General features: G+C 46.1%; 1 protein-coding gene across 1 annotated transcript in view; it reads left to right on the top strand.

The window, feature by feature from the left end:
* PUM3 (pumilio RNA binding family member 3) overlaps positions 1-20,517 on the top strand; it is a 159,595-nt gene that overhangs the window by 135,219 nt on the left and 3,859 nt on the right. Inside the window, exons 15-17 of the mRNA XM_077249131.1 lie at positions 841-1,063; positions 10,075-10,162; positions 14,684-14,774. Coding sequence (XP_077105246.1) covers positions 841-1,063; positions 10,075-10,162; positions 14,684-14,774 — 402 coding nt within the window. The remainder of the gene's footprint in view (positions 1-840; positions 1,064-10,074; positions 10,163-14,683; positions 14,775-20,517) is intronic.

Genomic DNA, 20,517 nt, shown 5'->3' with positions numbered 1-20,517 from the left:
CGATCTCGCAGTGTCTGACACGCAGCAGCGATCAGGGACCCTGCTGAGAATCGTACGTCGTAGCAGATCGTTTGAAACTTTCTTTCGTCGCTGGATCTCCCGCTGTCATCGCTGGATCGTTGTGTGTGACAGCGATCCAGCGATGCGTTCGCTGGTAACCAGGGTAAACATCGGGTTACTAAGCGCAGGGCCGCGCTTAGTAACCCGATGTTTACCGTGGTTACCAGCGTAAAAGTTAAAAAAAACAAACAGTACATACTCACCATCTGATGTCCGTCAGGTCCCTTGCCGTCTGCTTCCCGCTCTGACTGACTCCCGGCCGGAAAGTGAGAGCAGATCACAGCGGTGACGTCGCCGCTGCACTCTGCTCTCACTGTACGGCGGCACTCAGTCAGAGCGGGAAGCAGACGGCAAGAGACATGACGGACATCAGATTGTGAGTATGTACTGTTTGTTTTTTTTTACTTTTACGCTGGTAACCACGGTAAACATCGGGTTACTAAGCGCGGCCCTGCGCTTAGTAACCCGATGTTTACCCTGGTTACCAGCGAACCTCGGCATCGTTGGTCGCTGGAGAGCGGTCTGTGTGACAGCTCCCCAGCGACCACACAACGACTTACCAACGATCACGGCCAGGTCGTATCGCAGGTCGTGATCGTTGGTAAATCGTATAGTGAGACGGTACCCTTACAGCATAATCCTCTGGATTCAGACATGGTGGGAGGGTGCACAATGGCCCGCTGGTTGTAATTCAGTCCCTGTAATTGGAAAAAACAACCTGAAGTGACTTTTGTGCTTTTATACACTTCCAACTTAGTTTTGTTAACTTTGTCCTTACAGCAAAAAGGATCCTGCGGTGCGACACCGCGAGCTGCTGGAAGCCGTCTCGGGGCCATTGCTAAAGCATCTTGAGGAGAACATCCAAGACTTGGTGTTACAGAATGCAATGTGTACCATGGTGACAAATACGCTGTTATATGCGGAGGGGGACTCTCAGGCTGTCATGTCTGCAATTGCCAGTATAGCTGCCCAAGATTTTGTACCAGGTGGCAAAGATGGAGAGGTATGCATACATTTTGTTTTATTGCTTGCAAACTAACTCTTGTGTTTCTTGTTAGACAGCGTGTACTTTCTTATAGTTAAAGGGGTGGTGCTAAGGTGAATTCCTTCCTGATTGCCCACAGGCTTTAAAGGGAATCTGTCACCTGAATTTGGCGGGACCGGTTTTGGGTCATATGGGCGGGGTTTTCGGGTGTTTGATTCACCCTTTCCTTACCCGCTGGCTGCAATATTGGATTGAAGTTCATTCTCTGTCCTCCGTAGTACACGCCTGCGCAAGGCAATCTTGCCTTGCGCACGTGCAGTATGCTCTGCCCAACTGCGGGCAAAGCCGAAAAGCATTAGTGCGCATGCGCACTAATGCTTTTCGGCTTTGCCCGCAGATGGGCAAAGCATACTGCTTGCGCAGGCGTGTACTCCGGAGGACAGCGAATGAACTTCAATCCAATATTGCGGCCAGCGTGCAGCCAGCGGGGTAAGGAAAGGGTGAATCAAACACCCGAAAGCCCCACCCATATGACCGAAAACCGGTCCCGCCAAATTCAGGTGACAGGTTCCCTTTAACGACCAAGGGGTATTTCACTTTTTGCATTTTTATTTTTTTTATTTTTCAGTCAATATGGCCATGTGAGGGCTTGTTTTTTTGCGGGACGAATTGTATTTTTGAACGACACCATTGGTTTTAACATATTGTGTATTGGAAAACAAGGAAAACAAAGTGCATTCAAAGTGCAGTGAAATTGCGAAAAAGTGCAATTTCACAGTTGTTGTTTTGTTTGTTTTTTGTTTGTTTTTTACCAGGTTCACTAAATGCTAAAAGTGACCTGCAATTATGATTCTCCAGGTCATTACCAGTTCACAGACACCAAATATGTATTGGTTCTTTTTTAAGTGGTGAAAAAAAAATCCAAAGTTTGTTTAAAAAAAAACGCCATTTTCCAATACCTTTTGTGTCTTCATTTTTGTGAACTGGGGCTGGATGAGGGCTTATTTTTTTGTGCGCAAAGCTGATACCATTTTGGTGTAGATACAAACTTTTGATTGCCTGTTATTAGAATGTTGCAGCGGCCCAAAAGAAAGTAAATCTGGTGTTGTTTTTTTTTTTTGTTTTGTTTTTTTTTTTTCTCGTTACGCCATTTAGCGATTGGGTTACATTTTTTATATTGATCAGGTGATTTTGAACTCGGCGATATCAAATATCTGTATCTTTGATTTTTTTTTATTATTACTTTATTTTGAATGGGGGGTTGACTTGAACTTTTTAATGATTTTAAACAAAAAATTAATTTACTTTTTGCATGCTTCAATAGTCTCCATGGGAGGCTAGAAGCTGCCATAACCCGATGGCCTTTGTTACACTCAGACGATGGTCAAAACTCCTATGAGTAGCAGAAATGCTTACTTGCTATGAGTGCCGACCACGGGTTGTCATGCCGACCCATCGGTGACCCGCGATTGTGACGGGGTCACTAATGGACGCACTTCCAGTAACCGTGAGTTAAATGCCGCTGTCTGAGATTGGTAGCGGCATTTAACTAGTTAACAGCCACTGTGGATCGCGAATCCACCCGCGGCTCTTGCAGGCACATGTGCCTGGAAAAGTGCGGGCTCAGTTCCGGAGCCCGCACCAAACAGTGGGAGTCCGACATCAGCATACTATTACGTCTAACATTGGAAAGCGGTTAAGGCTGTGTGCCCACGATCAGTTTTTGATGATGCGTCAAAAATGCAGAGTCTAACAGTTCCAGCAAAGTGGAAGGGATTTGTAGAAATGTAATGCCCGTTGTGCTTCTTTTTCACTTAGCGTGAGATGACCTGTGCTGCATGTTTGAAATCAGCAACATATCAGTTTCTCTTGTGAATACGCAGAGTTTTATGTGCAGTTTGATGTAAGTTTTGTTAATGCCAAATGCCAGGAAATATCCAAATAAAGCCGCTTTATTTAACCCCTTAACGACCGCCGATACGCCTTTTAACGGCGGCCGCTAAGGGTACTTAAACCACAGCGCCGTTAATTAACGGCGCTGTGGAAAAAGTGAATAGCGCCCCCCAGAGTCGGATTTTCTCTGGGGTCTCGGTTGCCGAGGGTAGCCGAGACCCCAGAGAACATGATTCGGGGGGTTTTTACCGACCCCCGAGTTGCGATCGCCGGTAATTAACCGTTTACCGGCGGTCGCAACAAAAAAAAAAAAAAACGCGATTTGCCGTTTAATTTCTCTGTCCTCCGATGTGATCGCACATCGGAGGACAGAGAAATGTGGTCCCCGATGGCCCCCAATAGCCCCCCAATACTTACCTACCTCCCCCGGTGCTCCTCGTGTCTCCCCATGGGCGCCGCCATCTTTTTTCCGGGAAAAAATGGCGGGCGCACGCGCAGTGCGCCCGCCGCCCGGCACCCGGATGTTCTTTGGGGTCTCGGCTGCCGGGGGTAGCCGAGACCCCAAAGAACATGATCGGGGTCGATTTGCACCGACCCCTGCTTTGCGATCGCCGGTAATTAACAGTTTACCGGCGACCGCAAAAAAAAAAAAAAAAAAAAGCGATCAGTTATTTCTCTGTCCTCTGATGTGATCGCACATCAGAGGACAGAGAAATAGGGGGATTCGGGGACCCTATCATACTCACCCGGGGTCCCTGGGTCCTCTTCTGTCTTCTCCTGCCAGCCGGCTTTTTCATCATGGCGGGCGCATGCGCAGTGCGCCCGCCATCTGCTGCCATCTGCCGGCCGGCAGGAGAAGACAAGTTGGGGCTAAAATTAGGGTTAGGGTTAGGGTTAGGGTTAGAGTTAGGGTTAGAGTTAGGGTTAGGGTTGGGGCTAAATTTAGGGTTAGGGTTAGGGCTAGGGTTAGGGTTAGGCTACTTTCACACTAGCGTTTTTTGGCTTCCGTCGCAATGCGTCGTTGGAGAAAAAACGCATCCTGCAAAAGTGCTTGCAGGATGCGTTTTTTCTCCATTGGCTTGCATTAGCGACGCATTGCGACGGATTGCCACATGTCGCATCCGTCGTGCGACGGATGCGTCGTGCTTCGGCGGACCGTCGACACAAAAAAAACTACATGTAACTTTTTTGTGCGACATGTCCCACATATTTCAGTGCCACGTGCCACGTATTTAAGTGACACGTGCCACGTATCAAAGTGCCACGTGCCACATATTTCAGTGCCACGTATCAAAGTGCCACGTGCCACGTATCAAAGTGCCACGTGCCACGTATCAAAGTGCCACGTGCCACGTATCAAAGTGCCACATATTTCAGTGCCACGTATCAAAGTGCCACGTGCCACGTATCAAAGTGCCACGTGCCACATCTTTCAGTGCCACGTGCCACGTATTTAAGAGACACGTGCCACGTATCAAAGTGCCACGTGCCACATATTTCAGTGCCACGTGCCACGTATTTAAGTGACACGTGCCACGTATTTAAGTGACACGTGCCACGTATCAAAGTGCCACGTGCCACATATTTCAGTGCCACGTATCAAAGTGCCACGTGCCACGTATCAAAGTGCCACGTGCCACGTATCAAAGTGCCACGTGCCACGTATCAAAGTGCCACGTGCCACGTATCAAAGTGCCACGTGCCACATATTTCAGTGCCACGTGCCACGTATCAAAGTGCCACGTGCCACATCTTTCAGTGCCACGTGCCACGTATCTAAGAGACACGTGCCACGTATCAAAGTGCCACGTGCCACATATTTCAGTGCCACGTGCCACGTATTTAAGTGACACGTGCCACGTATCAAAGTGCCACGTATCACGTATTTCAGTGCCACGTATTTAAGTGACACGTATCACGTATAAGTGCCACGTGTCACGTATTTTATTGCTACATATTTAAGTGCCACGTATCAAGATTTTCCATGGAGAACAGACACATCCAGAGATATGTCTGCTCTCCACGGCTGCAGCAACACACTGACAGGAGCCATAGTTCCTGTCGGTGTGTCACTGCGCATGCGCGAGCGAGTTTACCGGCGGTCATTGACCCCGGCACTCTCGCTTAACGGCAGTGCTGCGTGGGAAAGTTCAACGCAGCTGTACTGCTGTTAACCGAGACGCCGGAGTCATTGAACTCCGGAACAGTACGCGATACACTGCTAGGAGCTTCGCTCCTGGCAGTGTATCGCCGGAGAGCAGCCGATCGGCGTGGGACACTCGTTTTATGGATTCTGCGGACAGGGAGTATGAATTTGGTTTATTATTTTTGGATTTTTTCCTGGAGGATCGAGGGCTTCGCCTACAAGTGTGCTGTTGGTGAGTATATATTCTGTGTTATATGTTGTATGTACTGTGTGTCATGTATGTGTATTGTGTGTAGGTGTTTTGTGTAACTTTACAATTGTGCTAAGTCGCCGGACACAGGGACAACTCTCCCATCCTAATACCGGATGGGAGTAGTAGTCCCATACGGCGACTTAGCACAATGGTGGCACTAGCGTCGCATGGGGACACACACACGCACACACACGCACACACACGCACACACACGCACACACACACACACACAGAAGGACTCCATGCTGCTTCACTGGGGGGCGGGGGCTTCCCTCTTCCTGTCCGACGTCACGTCCGGTCCTGGGTGTCAACCCCTCCGTACAAAGACGCCGACACCCAGGACAAAGGCGCTGTGTGTGGAAGGTAATATGGGGCCCTAGGGGGATACGCAGACACGCCGCTGCGTAAAGAATTGACATGTCAATTCTTTTTACGCCGGCGTGTTTGCAGACAAAAGCGCCGCGTTTTTTTGCGGTGTGTCTGAACGGCAAAGTGAATTTCTCATTCACTTTGCCGGCAGACGAAAATGACATTGCGCATTTTTGAAAAGCGCCCGCAAAATAGCGCTCAAAAATGCGCTATGTCTGAAAGTAGCCTAAGGCTTCTTTCACACTTGCGTCGGTACGGGGCGGTCGCAATGCGTCGGCCCGATGTACCGACGCACGTTGTGAAAATTGTGCACAACGTGGGCAGCGGATGCAGTTTTTCAACGCATCCGCTGCCCAGTCTATGTCCTGGGGAGGAGGGGGCAGAGTTACGGCCACGCATCCGCGGAAATGGCGGACGCGACGTACAAAAAAAAGGTTACATTGAACTTTTTTTGTGACGACGGGGGCTAAAGTTATGGTTAGGGTTGGGGCTAAAGTTAGGGTTGGGGCTAAAGTTAGGGTTAGAGTTGGGATTAGGGTTAGGGTTTGGATTAGGGTTGGGATTAGTGTTACGTTTGGGATTAGGGTTGGGATTAGGGTTAGGGTTGGGATTAGGGTTAGGGGTGTGTTGGATTTAGGGTTTTGATTAGGGTTATGGTTAGGGTTGAGATTAGGGCTGTTTTGGGGTTAGGGTTGTGATTATCGTTAGGGTTGTGATTAGGATTATGGATCGGGTTGAGATTAGGGTTAGGGCTGTGTTGGGGTTAGGGTTGGAGTTAGAATTGGGGGGTTTCCACTGTTTAGGTACATCAGGGGGTCTCCAAACACGACAGCCAATTTTGCGCTAAAAAAGTCAAATGGTACTCCCTCCCTTCTGAGCTCTGCCGTGCGCCCAAACAGTGGTTTACCCCCATATGTGGGGCATCAGCGTACTCGGGATAAATTGGACAACAACTTTTGGGGTCCAATTTCTCCTGTTACCCTTGTGAAAATAAAAACTTGGGGGCTAAAAATCTTTTTTGTTGGAAAAAAATATATTTTTTTATTTTCACTACTCTGCATTATAAAGTTCTGTGAAGCACTTGAGCTTTCAAAGTTCTCACCACATATCTAGATAAGTTCCTTAGGGGGTCTAGTTTCCAAAATTTGGTCACTTGTGGGGGTTTCTACTGTTTAGGTACATTAGGGGTCTGCAAACGCAACATAACGCCCGCAGACAATTCTATCAAAGTCTGCATTGCAAAATGGTGCTCCTTCCCTTCCGAGCTCTGCCGTGCGCCCAAACAGTGGTTTACCCCCACATATGGGGTACCAGCATACTCAGGACAAATTGGACAACAACTTTTGGGGTCCAATTTCTCTTGTTACCCTTGTGAAAATAAAAATTTGGGGGCTAAAAAAATCTTTTTTGTGGGAAAAGAAATATTTTTTATTTTCACTACTCTGCATTATAAACTTCTGTGAAGCACTTGGGCATTCAAAGTTCTCACCACATATCTAGATAAGTTCCTTGGGGGGTCTATTTTCCAAAATGGGGTCACTTGTTGGGGGTTTCTACTGTTTAGGTACATTAGGGGTCTGCAAAGGCAACATAACGCCCGCAGACAATTCTATCAAAGTCTGCATTCCAAAATGGCACTCCTTCCCTTCCGAGCTCTGCCATGCGCCCAAACAGTGGTTTACCCCCACATATGGGGTACCAGCATACTCAGGACAAATTGGACAACAACTTTTGGAGTCCAATTTCTCTTGTTACCCTTGTGAAAATAAAAACTTGGGGGCTAAAAAATCTTTATTGTTAAAAAATATATATTTTTTATTTTCACGACTCTGCATTATAAACTTCTGTGATGCACTTGGGCATTCAAAGTTCTCACTACACATCTAGATAAGTTCCATGGGGGGTCTAGTTTCCAAAATGGGGTCACTTTTGGGGGGTTTCTGCTGTTTAGGCACATCAGGGGCTCTCCAAACGCGACATGGCGTCCGATCTCAATTCCAGTCAATTTTGCATTGAAAAGTCAAATGGCGCTCCTTTGCTTCCGAGCTCAGCCATGCGCCCAAACAGTGGTTTACCCCCACATATGGGGTGTCGGCGTACTCAAGACAAATTGTACAACAGCTTCTGGGGTCCATTTTCTCCTGTTACCCTTGGTAAAATAAAAATTTGGAGGCAAAAAGATCATTTTTGTAGAAAAAATGCGATTTTTTTATTTTCACGGCTCTACGTTATAAACTTCTGTGAAGCACTTGGGGGTTCAAAGTGCTCACCACACATCTAGATAAGTTCCTTGGGGGGTCTAGTTTCCAAAATGGTATCACTTGTGGGGGGTTTCCACTGTTTAGGCACATCAGGGACTCTCCAAACGCGACATGGCATCCGATCTCAATTCCAGCCAATTCTGCATTGAAAAAGTCAAACGGTGCTCCTTCACTTCCAAGCTCTGCGGTGCGCCCAAACAGTGGTTTACCTCCACATCTGGGGTATCGACGTACTCAGGAGAAATTGCACAACAACTTTTGTGGTCTAATTTCTCCTGTTACCCTTGTGAAAATAAGAATTTGTGGGCGAAAAAATCATTTTTGTGAAAACAAATGCGATTTTTTATTTTCACGGCTCTACGTTATAAACTTCTGTGAAGCACTTGGGGGTTCAAAGTGCTCACCACACATCTAGATAAGTTCCTTGGGGGGTCTAGTTTCCAAAATGGTGTCACTTGTGGGGGGTTTCCACTGTTTAGGCACATTAGGGGCTCTCCAAACGCGACATGGCGTCCGATCTCAATTCCAGCCAATTCTGCATTGAAACAGTCAAACGGTGCTCCTTCACTTCCAAGCTCTGCGGTGCGCCCAAACAGTGGTTTACCTCCACATATGGGGTATCGGCATACTCAGGAAAAATTGCACAACAAAATTTGTGGTTAAATTTCTGTTTTTACACTTGTGAAAATTAAAAAAAATGGTTCTGAAGTAAAATGTTTGCAAAAAAAAGTAAAATGTTAATTTTTTTCTTCCACATTGTTTTAGTTCCTGTGAAGTACGTAAAGGGTTAATAAACTTCTTGAATGTGGTTTTGAGCAGCTTGAGGGGTGCAGTTTTTAGAATGGTGTCACACTTGGTTATTTTCTATCATATGGACCCCTCAAAATCACTTCAAAGGTGATGTGGTCCCTAAAAAAAACATGGTGTTGTAAAAATGAGAAATTGCTGGTCAACTTTTAACCCTTATAACTCCCTAACAAAAAAAAAAATTGTTTCCAAAATTGTGCTGATGTAAAGTAGACATGTGAGAAATGTTATTTATTAACTATTTTTTGTGACATATCTCTCTGATTTAAGGGCATAAAAATACAAAGTTTGAAAATTGCAAAATTTTAAAAATTTTCGCCATATTTCCGTTTTTTTCATAAATAATCGCAAGTAATATCGAAGAAATGTTACCACTAACTTGAAGTACAACATGTCACGAAAAAACAATCTCAGAATCAGCGGGATCCGATAAAGCGTTCCAGAGTTATAACCTCATAAAGTGACACTGGTCAGAATTGTAAAAATTGGCTCGGTCATTAAGTACCAAATTGGCTCTGTCACTAAGGGGTTAAAGTGTGACATACCAGACAGACAAACCATAGCTTCCAAACGAGATAAAAAGCATGTAAAAAATCCACTCAACACAATAAAAAAAGAAGGGCCCTAATTTACCTAAAAAGTACCAAAATACTGAAGAAAATCTGCAACATCAAAAACTCCTCACCAACTAAAATGTCATTGCATAGTAAAGCAGCTGCCACGATCATCAGACACAGCCAGGCTCTCCATAGAGCAGGCAGGGCCAGTTTGTTACCGTCTCTATTCCCACTAGTAGTGAACACAACAGCGCTGAACCAGTGCTGTGCATACAGTAATAGAAGCGCTAATGGTGCCTTCTCCTCCTGTCCAAGGGTCTAGGGCGGGAGTAGGAGCTACCAAGAGGAGGCTGCATTTCCACTGTAATTTACACCAGCTCCAGGTAACCAATTGAAAAAGTGTAATATTTTGAAGAATCTAAAGGAAAAAAATAGCCTGACCTAATAAATCAAATACCTTGACTATAGATATTTCACGACCATAACGAGATGTTATCGTCGAGCTTTTTTTTTTTCTTTAACTTGTAACTTTTAGTGTTTATTATATACTTCATATTAAATGTTGCCGATGGCATACATTTCACATGAATGCTATGTATAAAACACTGCAGGCCTTATAAAATCCCTTACTGCGTGACATTTGTTGGTGCATCAAAGAAAGCTTGGTTGCATGTAGCATTTGATGTAGACGCAGGGTCCCCCTTGGGTTTGAGCGTAATCGTCTTCATTGTGGTTCTTTAAAGCTTCACCTCGCGGAGCACCCTGCTGGTCACCTTGTGCTGAAATGGTTGCTGAAGCAAGATAAGGACTTAAAAGAACGTGGTAAAGAAGGTAAGAGATTGCGTGCTGAATGTCTTTAGGACTTTTCTAGAATGTATCTGGTGTCTCGTTACTACTCCATGCTTCCAGTAGACCCTCTCATGCTGTTACCGCATTCTGTTTGTGTGTTCCTACTTTTGGATGCAAAATGTTACAGCATACTGCTCACATTTATCCAGTTATTTTATTAATTCAGCCGCATAGTGAAACATCTACAAAGATACTGCTAGAGGAGACATTTGTGTCTGTAGTCACTCCACACAAGTGCGGATACTGTGAGCGTGGTGCTTTGCTTTATAGCCTTTACCAACATTTACAGGATTTTCTGTTCCCAAACAAGGCAAAAAATAGTGCACATTTTCACAGCGGGTGATGAAATGCCAGAGATTGCATCTAGCTAAGTTTCTCATGCTTTATTTTAAGGATTTCCCTTGGGATTTCTTTCTCTCCTCTGGAGTGTAGTGATTAATTATTATTAGGATTTATTAATGTTGATTTACCCTTCTGTGAGATTCAGCAATTCTCTTAATCATGCTCTGTCTGGCCTAACAGCATTTTCCCTCTTTTTGTCGTGCCAATGTTTGTTGTACTGTGGCACACTCCTCATTTCTGTAGGTTTCTTAAAGGGAACCTGTCACCAGGTTTGGCTGATATAAGATCCGGCCACCGCCTTTCAGGGCTTATATACAGCATTCTATAATGCTGTAGATAAGCCCCCGATCAGACTTGAAAGATACAAAAAATAAGTTTTACTCACCCGGGCGGGGGCGGTCCGGTCCGATGGGTGTCGCAAGTCCGGGTCCAGCACCTCCCATCTTCTTATAATTGCAGGCGCTTGGTAAGGTCAGAGAGGCCCGGCACCTGCGCACTGCAGAACTTTTCTCTGCCCTTAACAGGGCAGACAAAATACGCCTGCGCCAGAGTGCAACGCCAGGGAGACATGACGTAAGCAGGAGGGCAACAATCATAAGAAGATGGGAGGTGCCAGACCCGGACCTGCAACCCCCACCGGACCGCCCCCGGGTGAGTAAAACTTTTTTTCCTTACCTTGCAGGTCGGATCGGGGCTTATCTACAGCATTATAGAATGGTGACAGGTTCCCTTTAAGACAAACTTCTTAGATATATTGTAAATTACTCTGTTATTCGTATCGCCAATGTTGCCAGTTCTATTTCTTTAACTGGCGCCATTAAAAGATGTCACTTTATGCTAATCAAGAAAATTATTTAAAATGTTGGGAATGTATTTATACTCTTTAGGGAAAATGTACGAAGTCCTCTCACTTTGGAGAAACTCGCCAAATCTATAAAAGATACGCCTGCTATTATCATTCCTAGATTTGCAATGTTATTTCCACCAATGTCAAACCTGTTGGTTCGTTGGAAGCGATGCCCTTTCCTTTTAAAAGGGGTGTTCCCATCTCCAAGATCCTATCCCAATATGTAGTAGGTGTAATAATAATATTAGCAGGCACCTCCAATTAGAAATGTAGTATAGTGTTTTGTGTTGTTTTATTCGCCATGTCTTTACTGATGTGCAGGCATTGCATGACCTTAGGTATCCATGGTTACGACCTCTAGCAACTACCTGTCTCTTCATCAGTGGACGTAACCATGGATACCTTATGTCCTGCAATGAGGAAAGAGACATAGCAAATAAAAAAACACATACTCCATTTCTAATTGGAGGTATCTGCTAATCTTATTACACCAACTACATATTGGGATAGGATCTTGGAGATGGACTAAACCACACCCACTTTTAAGTTTTAAAAAGTTTTCAGAAAAGTGTGAAACAGTAAAAATTTGCAAGTCTATAACAAAATTTGATACTTACAATCTAATACTGCCATAAATCAGTAAAATTCCCAGTTTCTGTGCATATTCACTGCTCTCAACAGGATGTAATGTCTTTGTACATTGCATAAGATACCTCACTGCTCTACATTGTCACATGAAACCTCTTCCTGCAATCAGGATTTTTTTTTTTTTTTGAGCTGAGCTAATTTTGACCTGACAATGCCTGTAGTTTACTTAGCAAAATCCTGATGACCGGTTCCCATTAAGGAGTGTTTCATGTGAGAACGAAGAGTGTCTTTGTTTTTAGAATTATAGATTTTGAAAACAATATCTTGGATTCCAGTTACTGACCCTTGCCCAGTTCTTTGATTGCTGCAGGTTTTAGATACTATATATTCAGACATGCAGTGGCATGGAAACCTTTGGGCACCCCTGGTCAAAATTACTGTTATTATGAACAGTTAAGCAAGTTGAAGATATGATCTCCAAAAGGGCTAAATTTAAATGACAAACTTCCTTTGTGTTTTAGGCAAACAAAAATATATATATTGTCATTTTTTACATTTTAAAAATTACAAAAAAGAAAATGAGCCAATGCAAAAGTTTGGGCACCCTTGGAGATTTGTGTGCTCAGATTACTTTTACCAAGGTTTAAAACCTTAAGTAGCCTTTTAGGGTTATTGCTTGTTAACTATTTTTGTTAGGCAAGGCCATGTGATGCAAATTTCCCAGTTTTTTTAAAAAAAACCTCAGCCTCCTCTAACCTTGTGCCAAAAAACAGCAGCCATGGGTTCTTCTAAACAGCTGCCTAGCAGTCCAGTCTGAAAATGGTGGAGGCCCACAAAGCAGGAGAAGGCTATAAGAAGATGGCAAAGCGTTTTCAAGTTGCCTTTTACCCATTTCGAGATGTAATTAAGAAATTTCAGTTAACAGGAACAGTGGAGGTTAAGATACGGTGTGGAGGCAAAGATAAGGTCTGGAAGAACAAGCAACATTTCAGTGAGAGCATCTCGTAGGATTGCTAGAGAGGCAAATCTGAACCACCTCTTTACTGCAAAAGACCTTCAGAAAGATTTAGCAGCCTCTGGAGTTGTGGTACGTTGTTATACTGTTCAGAGACACCTGCACAAATATGGCCTTCGTGGATGAGTCATCAGAAGAAAATTCCGCATCAGAAGTATGCAAAAGAACATCTAAACAAGCCTGATGCATTTTGGAAACCAGTCCTGTGGACTGAGGATAAAATAGAACTCTTTGGCTACAATGATCAAAGGTATGTGTGGAGAAAAAAAGAGCACCAAATTTCAGGAAAAAACATGTCGTCAACCATTAAGCATGGGGGTGCATCAATCATGCTTTGAGATGGTGTTGCAGCCAATGGCATGGGGAACATTTCACGGGTAGACTGAAGAATGGATTCAATGAAATGTAAACAAATTCTTGATGCAAACATAACGCTATCTGTAAAAAAGCTGAAGTTGAAAAGAGGATGGCTTCTACAAATGGCTAATGATCCTAAACACACATCAAAATCCACAATAGACTAGCTCAAAAGGTGCAAGCTGGAGGTTTTACAATGGCCCTCACAGTCCGCTGATCTGAACTTCATTGAAAATCTGTGGCTAGAGTTCAAAATAGCAGTGCCTGCAAGATGATCCAGAAATCTCACAGAACTGCAAGACTTTCCCAAGGAAGAATGGATGAAAATTCCTCAAACAAGAATTGAAGGACTCTTGTCTGACTGCAACAACCCTTTTTCAAGCTGTGATACTTTCAAAAGGGGGTGATACTAGCCATGCAGGGTGCCCAAAGTTTAGCATTTTTAAAATGTAAAAAACGACTGTGTGTGTTTTGCCTAAAATACAAAGGAAATGTGACATCTTTGAGAGATCATTTAATCTTCAACTTGCTTTAGTGTTCACAATAACAGTAATTTTGACCTGGGATGCCCAAACTTTACATTCCTCTGTATATTATATAAGTTGTGCTATTACTTATCTGCAAAAGCAATAGAGGGGCAAATGTGTATATTCAGGCTGCTGGTTTTAGTTGTCAGATTCTGAGGGCAGGAAAAGAGATTCACGTCCTTTTTGAATGTTATGAGATTATCACCGAAGTGGGCTGAGTGAACTGAGACCTATTCAGTTTTGTGAAATGTAGATTTGTGGATGCGAACATTCATACTTCTATGAAAAAAACACTTTATTTCATGGTTTGCAGTTTTCTGCTATTGCTATAGTTTTTCCTTAGACCAGTGTTCTCGCCACTCACATTGACATTAAAATACACCAAAGGCTGGGGATCATACACTGTGCTGCACCTATTGAAAGCACACAGTGAGGACAGTATGAGTACCCCTGCATTACATGTACCTGAACGTTAGCTTTATCACCCGTCAAATGTTTTGCACTTCTAAAATATTATTGCTAGTAAGGGATCTATAGCAACACACACAAATATACATTTTACTTATATATCCTCCAATATGAACATGCGGTTTAGCGGTGCATTTTAATAGATGGTGCTTAGTGTCTATGTTCAGTAAATAAGAAAGCACCTTTAAAAGTGTCACGTGGGACGCAAAACGGCCGCAGTTGCGAGTTTTGTCAGGAGGGAGCCTTGCAAGCCTGCTTACCCCAAAGCTCATGGAATTTTAGTTTTTTATGGAATAAAGACTTTTGATATATTCATGTTTTATACAAAGTAACTGTATTTTTAATTTTATTCTTGTCAGCATCTTTTGCTAGAACATTGGTAGAACACGTCGGCATCAAGAACCTAAGCACTTGGGCAGAAGTAAACCGAGGAGCCATAGTCCTTTGCTGGTAAGAGCGGCGCCATCTAGTGTTGTATAAATAACATTTCCTTTTACCTGTAACATACTTATGTCTCTTGCTGCCTTTAAAGGGGTTGTGCAGGCTTGTGATGAAAGTCTGCAGTCAGTCTATGATTGTAGAACTCTGAATCCTGACTGCGTGTGCTGTGCATGCTGTCAGGATTCTTAAATATTGCTTGTGATGGTGGGTGGTAAGTGTGAGACTTATACTTGCAGTCATGTGCTGACTAGATGTGTTCATCGTCTCTCAATAGAAGTGAACTGAGAGAGCCTAAGCACATGTAGAAGGAATGTGCGCGAAATGATGCAAATCGCATACATACAGTCAGAGACCGCCCGCTCCCACTGGCAATACCGCAGAATCCCTACACAGCAGACTTTCATGTTACTCTTGGATAACTCCCGAAAGTGTTTCCTAGTAGTAATGAGCGAACCTGCTAGAATAAGGCGTTATCGGAGCATGTTCGTGTCCTAACAAACCGGCAGTCCCTACATGTGTTACAGCTGCCAAACAACCACGAGACATGCAGGCGCAAAGAACATATTTTTCAAGCACGCCAAAGTCACTCAGCACCCAAGCATGCTTGGATAACACCTTATCCGAGGACGTTCGCTCATCACAACTTACTACACTGTTAGAAAGCTTTTTCCATGTAAAGGTATGTAAGAAGCCTTGGTCAGTGGAGACTTTGTGCATTGACCCCCACCAGTGTCTACAACAAAGCAGCAATACTGCTGTCCTCAGACTGAAGATGAGCTCCACATAATTTCTGAGCCCAGGTTGAGGCTTGGATGAGAAGAGTGTTTCTGCCTTCTAATTTTAACAAACACAGGGGTCACTGCACCAATTAAACCTTTTGACACGTCTTTGAGATATGAAAATGTTATAATTTTTTTGGAAAATCGAATGATCAAATTTGAGGCAGGGGTCTATGGGGTAAGGTTTCTCCTTGTGGAGAGTGACATGTCAGCTCTGGCTTGTCAAGGTAAGGAGGCTTATTCGCCGTGCAATGCTCCTCTGGGAAATTTAATATGCAAATAGCCTCTTCAGAGATAAAGAGGACTTGAACTCTATAGCGCCCCCTATTGGAAGTAGCAGAGGAGCATTGCACGGCGAATAAGCCTCCTTACGTTGACAAGCCAGCTGGTATGTCACTCTCCATAAGGAGAAACATTACCCCTTAGACCCCAGTCCAGAGCCTCTCACCTAGCCAAATCAGTTCTCATGCTTCGTACCGACGAGGGCCAACAGCCCGAAACACAGTGTCTGCGAATTGATACTGATTTGGCTCTTATCCTAAGTCATATTACAAGACTCGTTAAAGGGTTGATTGTGACTTGTAGGATCGCTACTTCCAACAGGTGGCACTATAGAGTTTAAGTCCTCTTTTTCTCTGAAGAGGCAATTTGCATATTATATTTCCCAGAGGCGCATTGCACGGCAAATAAGCCTCCTTACCATGACAAGCCAGAGCTGGTATGTCACTCTCCATAAGGAGAAACCTTACCCCTTAGACCTCAGTCCAGAGGCTCTCACCTAGCCAAATCAGTTCTCATGCTTCGCACTGACGATGGCCAACAGCCCGAAACACTGTGTCTGCGAATTGAGATACTGATTTGGCTTTTATCCCAAGTCATATTGCACGACTCGTTAAAGGGTTGATTGTGACTTGTAGGATCGCTACTTCCAATAGGTGGCGCTATAGAGTTTAAGTCCGCTTTTTCTCTGAAGAGGCAATTTGCAAATTTGAGGCAGCAATGGACAATACTCAGTTTTAGAAACCGGTTTGGAAGGGGGGGGGGGGGGGGGGGGGGTAAAGTAGCCTGCAGGAAAGTTTGGTGCCTAGGAGAGAGCGCTCCTATTAGATCATTGAGACACTATATTGGGCCATGTTCACAGACTGCGGATTGCTTTTCCAATGTGATCTGAAATATCTAAATAGATCTTTATGGGTTCACATGTTGATTTATACTTGTATTTATGTTATAATATTAAATTGTCTATTGATATTGGGCTACATTGGAACTGGTAAGGTGGGACATAACAGCGTTACAGTAATAATGAATCAATTGGTTTTCAGACTTTGTGGTGTCATCCATTGTGGTCATTGCTTATTTTATAGTGCAGCATTTTACCTATGCTGGTACTGACCTTTTGGTGAAGACATGAGTGGGAATACTGTATTTCTCCTACGTATCATTGGGGGACACAGGACGAATGGGTGTTATGCTGCTGCCACCAGGAGGACACTAAGTTAAACACACACAAAAGATTAACTCCTCCCCTGCAGTATACACCCACAGGCTGGACAATCCAGAGCCAGTTCTTACTTAGTGTCTCAGGAGGCACTTGGGTCCTCAGGACCCCACCAATTTTTGTTTTTAACGGAAGGGAGCGACAGGCAAATTTTCAGCTCTGATCTCTCCCGCACCAACAACGGGCAAGTACATGGAGCGTTCCTCCTGTATCCTTTCCCGTGACGATGGATGCCAGCCCTGGCTCACTTTCCAGTGTGGCGACGGTTCCTTAGCGTTCCGATCTCCCTCCCTCCCTGTCAGGCGACCACGGGGACTAATCATCCACCTAAGTTTCCTGGAGCCAGGGCACAGCCGGACAGAATGCCATGGCGTCCGTGCAGCCGCCCACTGCATCACCACTGAACATAGCGGATGTTGCACGGCGGCAGAAGCTCTCCACCCTCTCCCTACTAAGGTGAAGGTGGATGGAGCATCGGCCCCATCGCACAAGGTAAGTGCGGGGGCCGACCAGCTGACAGGGGACCGCCCGTTCAGGGATCCCTTATCCTTTTTCTAATGCGGCGCTGCAGCCGCGGGGCAGCTTTATAATGGAGGCATGGCGGGCAATCCGGCGCCCTGTTAGGGCGGTGGCACAGTTTACCGGCCCTGGGCCGGACTCCAACACGGACAATCAGACTCCCTCCCTCATACAGCAGGATGGCGGTGGCAATGGCAGCGTTCCGACGCGCATAGCAGGGAATCCACCGCCCGCCCACGACACGCCCCCCCCCCCCTCTCTCTCTCTCTCTCTCTCTCTCTCTCTGGGCGCTTCTCGTTCCCGAGAAGCGCCCTTCTCACATCTCGGCGGCCATCTTGGACCAGGAAGTGCGCTGGCGGCTCTGCAGCACCACAGCGCACAGGACTTCAGGATCTCCCTGCCAAGCACCGCAGAACTTGGTGAGACGCACTCAGTAGGATTGTCTCTTCCCCTGCCAGTACGCTCACTTTATGGCAAAGATGTCACAGTCTAAGCAAAAACGGACTGGAAAGACCCACTCTGTTATTTTTGCTGTGTGCACCTCCTGCAAGGTATCTCTGCCCCGAGGTCACACTACCCCGCTGTGCTCCGCCTGCGAAATGTCTGCGGCACAGGATACTCCGGCCTCTGACCCGGAATGTAGTGAGCCTAGTACCCCCGCATGGGCGTCCTCCCTTGCTCGATCTGTGGCATCCTTGGAAAGGACGATACAGTCCCTCCGTGACCCGTCCCTTACCCAGGGCGCTTCCACGGATGATGTAACGCGGCCTAAGAACCCCTCTCGGCCTAGAGGTCGTACCGTTTCCAGAAGCCCTCTCTCATCTAGAAAGAAGTCCAGGGTAATATCTCCGGTCCGTGATCAGCCCTCCGGCTCAGAGAGTGAAGTCTCTCGTCACTCATCCCCAGCTCATAGCAGGGAATCCTTTCTGGACGACGCATCCGGCGTGTCCTGTTCCCCAGAGTATCGTCACGACCAAGAGACCCTAGATTCTCTCATAGACTCGGTAAGTCAGACGCTACAGTTAGAGGAGGAAACCCCGTCCAAGGCCGTTCATCCCGTGTCATTCGGGCGAACCACAAAGGCTCATAGATTTTTTCCTACGCATCCTCAATTCAAGGACATTGTCGATCTCCACAGAGTCCGTCCGGATAAACGCTTCTCAGGTCAGAAGGCTATGCAATTGAAGTATCCGTTTGCTCAGGACCTTGCTAAGGAGTGGTCTCAGTCACCCTCCGTGGACCCGCCAGTGTCGCGGCTAGCCACCAAGGCGGTTCTATCCTCCTCCGAGGGCGCGTCCATCAAGCATCCCACTGATAGACAAATTGACCAGATGGCTCGCTCGGCTTTTGAGGCTTCCTCGGCTTCTCTCTTCCCTTCTTTTGCCGCCACATGGGTTGCAAAAGCCATGACCCATTGGGCCGAGTCTTTAGCCTCTACAGCACTACACGCCGACTTACCCCCCGAGGTTTCACACCTGGCCACTCAGATTGCCAGAGCGGGGGACTTTGTAGTTTCCGCATCCTTAGACGCGGCCAACTGTGCCTCACAGGCAGCGGCCAATGCTGTCACGATCCGCAGATCCCTTTGGCTCAGGGACTGGAAAGCGGACTCAGGATCCAAAAAATCTCTCACGTCCCTTCCATACCAGGGCGAACGCCTTTTTGGGGACAAACTAGATAAAATAATCGCAGACTCCACAGGGGGAAAGAGCAAATTCCTTCCCCAGCAACGGACCTTTCGCCCCTTTCGCAACCAACAGGGCCGAGGCCGATATTTCTGTTTCGGCTCCAATTGGTCCAATCCTCCCTCCGCGCCACCCGGCGCCGGGAGAGGTCAGCGCAAGGACAGAACCTCCCAGCCATCTTACAAACCTTCTCCCTCTTGGAGAGGCAGACCCAGACAACAGGGGTCCAGGGGGCCCAGACCTAACAGGTCTCCACCTCAATGACTCTTGGCAGACGCCAAAGGACACCGACAGAGTTGGCGGCCGCCTACTCTTCTTTCGGGACGCGTGGCTCTCGGTAGTTCCCGACCGATGGGTCCGCGAACTGGTATCCTTCGGTTACAAGATAGAGTTTGTCTCTCTTCCCCCATCTCGTTTCTTCCAGTCCCGTCCTCCCAGAGCAAGGGTCCGTCAGTATTTTCAGGCCATAAGATCGCTATGGGAAGACGGGGTCATCATCCCGGTACCTCAGAACGAGAGGTACCAAGGTTTCTATTCCAATCTTTTCATTGTACCAAAGAAGGACGGCTCAGTACGTCCAATATTGGACCTCAAGCTCCTCAACAAGTACGTCCGTGTACGTCAATTCCGTATGGAGTCCCTCCGCTCGGTAATTGCCTCTCTGGAAGAGGGCGAGTTCCTTGCATCTCTAGATGTTCAAGACGCTTACTTGCACATTCCCATCCTACCGTCTCATCAGCGCTTCCTCCGCTTCGCGGTCCAGGGGCACCATTTTCAGTTTGTCGCCCTACCTTTCGGGCTGGCCACTGCTCCTCGGGTGTTCACCAAGGTCATGGCAGCTGCCGTGGCCATTCTACATGCTCGAGGCATAGTGGTGTTGCCCTACTTGGACGACATCCTCATAAAAGGCCCCTCTTTCCGGTCCTGTTCAGAAGCGGTAGACGTCACTATAAATACCTTTTTGCGCCTGGGCTGGAAAATCAATTTCAAAAAATCTTCCCCAGTCCCGGCCCAAACCATATCCTACCTGGGAATGATCTTAGACTCCTCTCAGGGTCTAGTACTTTTGCCTCCGGAAAAGGTATCCACTCTTCAGAGAGAAGTCCGGAAGCTTACTCAACCTCGCTCTCACTCCCTACGCTTCTCCATGAGGGTACTCGGCAGGATGGTGGCGGCAATGGAGGCAGTGCCCTTTGCGGTTTTTCACCTCCGTCCCTTACAGCACGCCATTCTGGCAGTATGGGACAGGAATCCCGCCTCGCTCGACCGCC

Source organism: Ranitomeya variabilis, chromosome 1 (assembly GCF_051348905.1).
Source record: "Ranitomeya variabilis isolate aRanVar5 chromosome 1, aRanVar5.hap1, whole genome shotgun sequence".
Classification (NCBI taxonomy): domain Eukaryota; kingdom Metazoa; phylum Chordata; class Amphibia; order Anura; family Dendrobatidae; genus Ranitomeya; species Ranitomeya variabilis.
Note: the sequence above shows the minus strand (reverse complement) of the source record. Positions and strands in the feature narration are given on the sequence as shown.